This window comes from Apaloderma vittatum, unplaced genomic scaffold, assembly GCF_000703405.1.
Source record: "Apaloderma vittatum isolate BGI_N311 unplaced genomic scaffold, ASM70340v1 scaffold46038, whole genome shotgun sequence".
NCBI classification, from domain to species: Eukaryota; Metazoa; Chordata; class Aves; order Trogoniformes; family Trogonidae; genus Apaloderma; species Apaloderma vittatum.
The window spans coordinates 1-9059 of NW_009730983.1; the positions used below are offsets into that span (position 1 = coordinate 1).

At 44.9% G+C, this 9059-nt stretch overlaps 1 protein-coding gene across 1 annotated transcript; it reads left to right on the forward strand.

The window, feature by feature from the left end:
- The first annotated feature begins 377 nt into the window (after nucleotides 1–377).
- Nucleotides 378–6526, forward strand: UPK3A (uroplakin 3A). The gene is made up of 5 exons (XM_009874984.1): nucleotides 378–432; nucleotides 1283–1438; nucleotides 3382–3661; nucleotides 4889–4971; nucleotides 6408–6526. The coding sequence occupies exons 1-5, from the start codon at nucleotides 378–380 to the stop codon at nucleotides 6524–6526; spliced, it is 693 nt and encodes a 230-aa protein (XP_009873286.1).
- The last annotated feature ends 2533 nt before the right edge of the window (nucleotides 6527–9059 follow it).

Here is a 9059-nt window from a genome sequence, read left to right on the forward strand (position 1 = left end):
AGATTTCAAAAGTCTTTAGCCAGAAGATGGTCAAGAACAAAGGCACCTAGTAATGACACAGGTGGGGAAGAGGCTCACTTTGCACCCACAGTACTGCTGAGAACTACCCTGGTGCTCAATATCTGGTGGGAATCAAAGTTACAACGCCCGTCCTCACCTGAGAGCACACAACAGCTGGGGGATCGGCCACAGCTGAGCAGGAGGGGCCATGAGCACACTGGGAGGTGCTGAGCGAGTGGGTAACTTCTAACCCCGGGGACCTGCTGGAAAGGCAGCTGGGGTTGGCTTCAGGGAGGGAGTGGATGTGGGAGCTCTTCAGTGGGGGCTGCTTCCCAGCATCCGTTTTCGTTTTGTGGAAGATTTCTGGGGGGTCAATCATGTGTTGCTGTTGGGTCCTAGTAGCCTTGGGCTGCTTGTCACAGCTGCGTGCAGGTAAGAAGCATTTAGCTGCAGTTGCTACTTTTTTGTTGTTGTTGTTGCTTCCCTCTTTGTCTCTCTTCCATTCCTATTCCTCTTAGTTTTAGTTTTTTGTTGTTTTATTTCAGGTTTTAGCTCTCTGCTCCGGAATCTGTGATGGGAAGGAAGTTTAGGGCTTGTATTTATTAGCACACATGTTTTGCTGAAGATGATTAAAGTGTCTCTACCTCAGCTAGGCGGGGAAGGAGGAGAGGCTGCTGAATCTGGTTTTAGTTCATCTTCTGCAGGAGACTGAAGATGGCATGATCTCGTGTGGGGAAGAGGGAAGTGTCTGACCTAAACTTTATTCCAATAACACTGTTTTCAGTGCCTCTCCCAGACCCTTTTCCTTTTGGCAAGGCTTTGCTAAATCTCTCGTTGTGTATGCCAACAAGTCTGGTCTTAAAAACCTTAGTAAGACTCTTCACTGCTAAAGGATCCAAGAAATGATTGTCCCGCTCCTGGTGCTGCCTCTGGAGGGAGGAGGCTACTGGCAGGACCCTAAAGGCAGAGGCTAAATTTCCCCTCTAATGAGGCTTTGGCTTTGTCCTTCGGAGGTGACGTGACCTGCACGTCTGAGGAGCAACATCTCTTACCTCTCTTCCTAAATCCTTGTGTCCCCCCTTCTGCACTAAAGCAAAAGCCTTAGTTCTCAAACTTTCACAGAGGTGGTCGTCTGTTTCCTGCTTAGCTGCAGTTCACACCCCCCTTTTAATGCTTTAATGTTGATTGTTAGCGCTGCTGGACCCCCGCTTTGGAGTCAGAGTTTGCAGGGGAAGAGCAGAAAGATTTTTTCATTTGGTTCTTTAGGAATTTTATCTTCCAGATCAAAGCTTGAAGCCTCAGATTGCAGCCCCTCAGCTTGCTACAAACAATCCCACTCTTTCTACGGTTGCTCTAGAAAAACCTTTCTGTGTGTTTGACAGCTCACTGCACCCAAATAAATCTTACGTTATCTACCTGTACGCAATGAAGGAATTGGGTGAGTATCCAGCATAGCAACTCTCTGGAAGATAACTGCATGACATGCCCATCACATGCAACTCTTTACAGTTTGATGGGAGTGGGTCAGTACGGGATGCGGGGGGAAGTGAAAAATCTGTAGCCGTAAGCCAGGTACAAGCTGAGCCTCTGGCCTCAGTTTTCTCTAGAGTATTATTATAATATGAAATATAAACAACTGACTTATTGCAGTGGAGCTGATTAATGATAGCAAGTATTAGCTACACGCGTTTGCCCACATCGTGCTAAATGAAACCAAGTGGTCCGCAGTCCCGTACCTTCCCTTGGTCTAAACACAGAGGCCTCCTATAAAAGCCTTAATTCCACTAAGTAAACCTGCTGAGAGAAACTGGGTTAGCTGCTGCTCTTTGCTTCATAGTTAGGGTAGCCAGCCCCTGCAAGGACTAAACTATTGTGGGGTTTTTTTGGTAGACAAAGGCAAGTCATGCTAGGCTTGTGGTCAAAGATGCCTGGCCCCCGGGTTCATTCATAAAATTAATTTTACAACTGCTTGGCAGAGAAATGTTGCTGGCAGAGATCAAGAGCTACCGTTTCTGTTCCCTGCTGTTCTGCCAGGCTGCTTTGAATGCTGGCGAGTGCCATTCCTTAAGGTGACAGACATAAATTATGACCTTAAATTATGCCTTCTCCTGTGAAGCCTCCTTTTCCGAGGGGCACAGAGAAGAGATCTTGAGTGGTGGTGGGGGGCGGGGGCAGTAGTGAAATGGCCAACAGATGAAACCGTCTTAAAACTTCCATTGCTGATAATTGCAACTTTGGATGAGGTGGAAGGAAGAGGCCCTTGGTAGATGGAAGCTGGAGCCAGAGACACCATCACTTACAGCTAACACAGACAACAGTGAATATACGGCCTTTGAGACACTTTCCTTCACTGAAGCGCATATCTTTACACATCTAAAACAGATTATAAGTGCATTATAATTATGTAAAAGGCTACAGATACCTAGTTATACCTGCAACTATGCAAATATGATGCTTTGTGATAGAAATTACATCAGCCACTCCATCACCTCTAGAGTCTGTGGCAAAAGCTTCCTACGCAGATGGGTGAACCTCTACAAAAGGGGCTCTACACAGAGAAAGCTCTGCTGCTGCTTTGAAGGCAGGCAGATGCAAACTGGTTACACGGCAGACCGAGAGGAATTTTGTTTGGATTTGTTTCTGCTCTGCAGAGAAACACATTGGCTCACCCTTGGATGCCTCCTGGAGCAGGTTGAAGGAAAGTTTAAGAGAACTTTATTTTCTTAACACCTTATGTTCAGCTCTGCTGGTAAGGAAATATGTTAGCATACTACAGAGCTGAGGGGCTAGCAAAATTTCTCAAGAACTAATGGAATTTTAGCTCTATTAGTGTCACTATTAGACTTATCTGTCTACTCAGGTTAAAAAAACCCCACAACATCGCCCACCCTCCCCAATAAGAAAAATCAAACACACACACAAAACCAAACCAAAACCACCCACCAACAAATAAAAAAACCCCAAAACACAGACCAAACCAACTTAAGCACCCGCTCTTACTTCCTCACCAGAGCCAGGATAAGAGATACTGGAGACTGGAAGAGCAGGAAGACTCAGCTGTGAGAAGTACTAGAATCTAGGAATACAAGCCTAAGAGCAGAGCATGTCCTAGCGAGTATTTGCTTTCATGTTACTGGCTCCCGTTGAAGTGAGGGGTGTCTGAGCTCAGCTAACTTGAGCACTGACTCTTAGGCTCTATTTTTAACCTGTGCTAGAAACTTCTTCCTCCTAAATCAGGTTTAGTTTTGCATTAGATCATAGCTAAAAACCATCCCTTTTGAATCTTTTGGGGTAGAAGAGCAAGTTGCCAAGGAAATACAAGACGAAGGGAAAGGGCTGAGCTTGTTCTAACGGCCTTGTTAAAAAGCCTCTCTCCTGCAGCAAGTGCAGTAAGCTCCCTGGTGACCGACAACAACAGCAAAGCGCTCGACAGCACCTTCCATCAAACGAGTGGGGGGCAGCTCGGACCTTACAAGGCTGCCTTGTTCCATGTACCCAGCTGTGCATCGCTGCCCAAACTTGCTGACATAAGAGATGTCGACAAAGTTTCTGATGTCCTCAAGCAATACCTCTTCAGAGTCGGGGATGACGAGACTTGTTTGTATGACCCAAACTTCCAAGCTGTCTGTAACCCACCACTTGCAGCAGACACAACATACAGGTATAACTCTTCTTTCTCACAAGGTGCTCGCTGCCCTTAAAATGCAAGAGGAAGCAACGATGACTCTGCAATGTTCCTCTGTGGTGGTGGTACTCCCTAACCGAAATGTTCTGTCCCCCGGGTAGTTAGGAAGATGGCTTGGCTTTGGCCTAGCACCTTGAAGATGGTGCTCTGTGGTGCCCTGGCAGTGGGGCTGTAGCAGGTTAAATTCGTGGATCAGAAGGAGAATTGATGTGTGAACTGCTGGATCCATACCTCTGTGGGAGCAGGCAATCCAGTGACAGCATCTGATCAGGAACCGCTAGATTTCAACTGGGAAATTATGCTGAGAAAATTCACCAAGTAGTTTGTGGTAGATGGTTCTGCCAAATTGCAGACATGGATCTGGCTCTGCTTGCTCTGTTTTGACGGTGTCCTGGGGAGCCAAAGTTCTCCTTGGGCTCCACCTTAAAGAAGTCCCTCACGTTACTGGGGGATTCACAGGGAGGCCTAGGCAGCTTGCAGACCTGGCTGATCCCTGTTGTCTGGGGAAGCCGGCCACCTGGGGAGTTCGGGCACCCCGACAGCTCTTACGCAAAACGTTTGCTTTACTGCTGCTAGCCGTAGTAAAAATGACAGGCATGTGGAGCTGTATCTGCTGTGGAGACCTAACGTGCCTCTGAAACAAAATACTATGGACTCTTAGTTTTGGCAAAACTGTCTTGCCTCCTCTTTCTGAAAACTCAGACTGCTGTGGAATGGAAGCTTAACTTCTTGGCCAAATCTGATGTTGGGCTGTCTCTTCAGTACTCTCCTCTAGCAGGGAAAGGGCCACTGCAGGACCAAATCTTTGACTTCCACATGGAAATCAAAACCACTTGCTGTCCTAGATAACACATCTCCTAGCGACAGGGAATAGTGATCTGAGGAAAAACTGTTGCTGGAGAGCTACGACCTGCCAAACCCACGAGAACAAAGTGCAAACTTTGCGTCACAGAATCATAGAATGGCATAGGCTGGAAGGGACCTTAGAGATCTCTAGTCCAACCTCCCTGAGCACAGAATGCTTTTCCATGATTAATTCTATTTGCTCTTTACAAGGTCTCTGGAAACAGTCAGCTACCTTTGCCTGTCTCCATCTAATGCTTTGACAAATCCTGAAGTGTGACCAGCTGATCCAGTAGCTCAAAAATGTTACTCAGGAAGCTCCAATTTGAAACACCTAATTTAACCCTTTTTTCCCCACAGGTTTAAATATGTGTTGGTAGACAGCAAGGAAGGTATCGTGAAAGATCAAACTCTCTGGTCCGACCCAATCAGAACCAGAAGAGGTAAGTCTGGTTTTGCTCAAGTCTTCTGAGTAGCCTTCTTTGCCTTAGGACACTATCACTCTCTCAGCAACACCTAGTCCTCTTCTAAAGTTTTAACAATTTTGTCAGTCTATCGATACTGGAGTAGCAGACTTAAATATGGAAGAACTCTCTACTTATTTTGTGTACTTCAAAACAATTATGTTAGGAAAGGCAATGTTCATGTATGCGGTTTCAGATTTGATGCGTGTCATGGTATCTGGCACTGGTGACATCTCTCAGTAATATAGGTTCTTGTCATACTGGCTAACCTGCTGAGGGAAGCTTGTAAACTCTAAATGCTGACACTGAGTCTGAAACCTTTTCCATAAATCACCTGAGACTTCAGGTAGAGATGCAACCAGTTTGCAAGTCCCAATTTCCTGGCTTTCTCCTGCTTGGTGGGGGTGGTGTTCATGGTCAAAAATAGATCACAGGAACATTCTTTTCCGTGTTTTTGTAGCTAAACTTCCCTTGAAAATTGATACCTGGCCTGGTCGAAGGAGTGGAGACATGATTGTCATTGCATCAATTCTAAGTGTTCTTATGTTCCTCCTGCTTGCTGGCTTTCTTGCTTTTGTGTCCTCTGCTGTCACGTAAGTACTGCTGCACCTCACAACTTCCAGTGAGAGTACCTAAACTCGCAGTCATCAGCCTTTTCCCCTGTTACTCCAAGCCACTGTTGCTGGTCTTGTTTGAGATGAGAGACCAGATGGTGTCCTCCAAATGTCCAAGTTGGTAAGGAAAAGAGACTGCTTTACCAGAATGTTCTCTAAGATCAGAAGCTCTTGGAACTATTACCCAGCCCCAAGCTTACTAGCTGCCAGACTTTAATAAGGACTACTGGAAAAGCAAAACACCCTAGAGATGCACATACTTGAAGCCTGTCTATCCTTATTCACATATTGCAGCTTCTCATCTATTCAGGAGTCTGGAAACAGTCCTAAGGAATGCAGGCATTTGTAAAAAGTATGTAATGTCCTAACTAATGCCTTGATTTTAATTTATTTGCCTTCTCCATGGGAGAAGTAAGCTACACCTTTCAGAAGTGAGGCTTCTATGAGTCCTCTATGTCCCCTGCCTCAGGAAATCAATGAGGCCTGACTGATTCCTAAACTGAACTTTTGGAAGTAATGAACTAAATTTTAGAAATGGTGGGTGTCAGGGCTGCAAACACCCGCTTCTTCCATTCACTTGAAAATGGTACAAGTGCTCTATATTTGATCAGCTCTGCCAGGCTCTCCTGGATTCAAGATGTGGAAAACAAAAACTGCATTGGAAATTATTATTTAAAAAAAATATCCCTGGACTATGGGCTTTTGTGATTTAAGTAACAACCCGTCTTTGTGAAATGTTGTGAGAGCAGGCTCCACTCAGTCTCTGCTTGAACTTACTAAAGCCTTTCACTTGCCTGTTAGGAGGTTGGGAGGTTCTTCTGCAGAGACAAGGTGCGTGTCTCAGACTACTCAACACAGTGAACCAAAGTCAAGCTCTGAGTGAACAACCTGATTCCAGTCAAGGGTGGAAAGGCAACTGAATTGCTACACGTGCTAGCCCTATGGGACTGTCTCTTCTACTCAACACTAGTCCAAAACAAGCTACAGAACGCAACCAGGCAACTGAAGATGAATGGCATGCATCAAATAAGGACAATCCTCAGGAGATCCTTCTACTTCAGTGGTGTACTCGGAGGTTGACCAGTACATGTACCTCATGTGGAGTAAGCATTACTGCAGACCTCATCTGCTTCTCTTGACCACATGAACACGATGTAGCTATTTGAGTCTCAACATTTCTCCACAGCACCGATGAGGAAGAGATAAAACAGGGTGCTTTGGGAAAAGATGTTCTTGGAGAAAACTAGGGATTATTAAGTAGACCACAGGGAGCTGTTGCTGCTTCCTCAGGATTTTGGTGACTGTGCCATAGGACGTCCCTTCTTCCCTCTCCTTCCCTAAGAGAAAGTAAGCAAGCTCCAATTGCCCTGTAGGTAGCAGAGTAAATCTGATCTCGAGTACTTAAAATACCCTCAGCTTTGCAGCACTGAACGCTAATAAAATTGCTTCACAAAAGGCTGTTCCTTCAGAGCTCTATATTACTTGTTGGTGAATCTTTGCCCTACGTTTATGTAGTGCTTTTTTTTTTCCCATTGATGTCAACTTGCATATACAGTTTTCTACAAAAGACTTGAGGATCCAACTTCAAAGTCCTACCTTCTGTAGCTCTAGAGTACACAGAAGCAACTGTCGTATCGTAACAAGCACTTGTGATAAGCAAAGAGCTGCCACTAGTTGTTAATGATGTTCTCCTAGTTTATCAGTAAATTTGTGAAACTGTCTGGGATCATAAATAAATAAGATTCTGTTTCCACATAGGTTGTTCACTATCACTGTCATGACGGGTTGATTTTGCCCTGATACTTATTTCGGAGAGTGGGAATTATTCTCTTCAGATTATGAAAATAAAATATTTTCTGTGAAGTCCAGCATTGTCAGGATGGAGTGTTGAGACTGTAGCTTGGTGACTGCAAAATTTGCTGTTTGAAACTCCAGGATTTAGGCCCAAGAGATTTGTACATGAGCTCCTGGTGTTTGGCTGTTCTAGCTACAGTATGTTAAAGCTTCCTGCTCTGACTTGGTTTCAGCTACACAAGGGCTGGCCAGGAGAAGGGGGAAAGTGCTCTAAGGGAGAGACGGGTGCTGTGCCTTCTGATTAGAAATGGATGCTGAAGCACCTGGAAGAACATTTGCTGGCTCTTGGCTACGGGTGCCTTCCCTGTAATTTTCTGACACACAGGCTGCTCCAAACACTGTTCTGAGGTGCTTTCTCGTTTGTGTCTTGGGTACTAACCTGGAAGTAATGGATATCTGAAGAAAAAGGATGAATTGTAGGTGTACAATGCTGAACACGACAGTACACGAGAGATCCTTGGAGTGTTTGCCTCCTGTCTGAAGCCAAAGTAGCACTTTTTTGCTGTAGAGGACTCTAGAGCCAGTGGAAAAACAGGTTCTCTAACGGCAGGATCAGTAAAAGTATTACAGCTAAATCCATATCCTTTCAACTCCAGACAGGTAACACATTATATTGGATGCCATGTCAGTTAATTCTATTACTGGAATAAGTTCTTCATTTTGTGTAACAAAATTGCTCAAGACTGCATGTACAGCTACGATTTAAAGCACGGCACCAGAATAATCCAATCTGTTTTCTGCCTGGATCTGTTAAGACATTTACATCAAGCAGTTTGTCTTTCAAGCAGTGGAGGACTGATTTTAATCAGTTTAATCCTGCTAATGAGCCTAGCTGAAGAGCTGTATTTCTGCTTGTGCTTAAGTCTTTCATGTCAAAATCTTCACCTTATTTCTTTGTGGAAGAATTCAGAATAGATTCTTTTTAGGTCTTGGGTTTTCCTCCGCCATGCAAATGAAGTAGAATTAACTGCCTCAGTTGTTTGCACGTTTTGCATGTCGTGCATACAAGCTTTCAGTTTTTCACTTTAGCTTTTTGAAACTTCTCCAGTTCATAAAGTTTGTGTGAAAAAGAATTCTGCCTTTTACAGGCTTCAGCTCTCAGGACAGTTGTTTCTCAAAGAACATGGGAAGAAAAAGAAGCTCTGACATACTACGATTTTTATTCAAAATTTCCTCTTGAAATATTTTGTTGAAAACAAGAAGGCAAACTACTTTTTCTATGCAACCCTGCTTTAAGGCAGGGAGAACTATGTTACGAGCAGCTTTGGATTTTCACAAGATCTTGCTGTGAAGTGTGTTTCAGGATCGTGCCCAGTCACAACAACAGTGTATTGGGTTTGCCTGGCCAGATTTAGGTAGCAGAGGGGCTGTAGGGGCGGCTTCTGCAAGAAGCTGCTCGAAGCTTCCCATAGGTATGATAGAGCACCCCCCCCGGCCCAAAAGGCCGGCCCCGCCGCTGGCTGAGGCTGAGCCTGTCAGTGACGATAGGAATGTCTCTGTGAAAACATATTCAAGAGGCGGGGAAAAAGAACTGTGCAACAACAGCAGGCAGAGAGAGAGAGGAGAGAAAATATGTGAAGACACCAAGGTCAGTGAAGA

Bases quoted from the DNA above. Each gene is read 5' to 3' on its own strand.
- UPK3A (XM_009874984.1), top strand. From the start codon at position 378: ATGTGTTGCTGTTGGGTCCTAGTAGCCTTGGGCTGCTTGTCACAGCTG. The intron at 3,662-4,888 runs GTATAACTCTTC...TTTTCCCCACAG, and splicing joins GCAGCAGACACAACATACAG to GTTTAAATATGTGTTGGTAG. The intron at 4,972-6,407 runs GTAAGTCTGGTT...CTTGCCTGTTAG, and splicing joins CCCAATCAGAACCAGAAGAG to GAGGTTGGGAGGTTCTTCTG.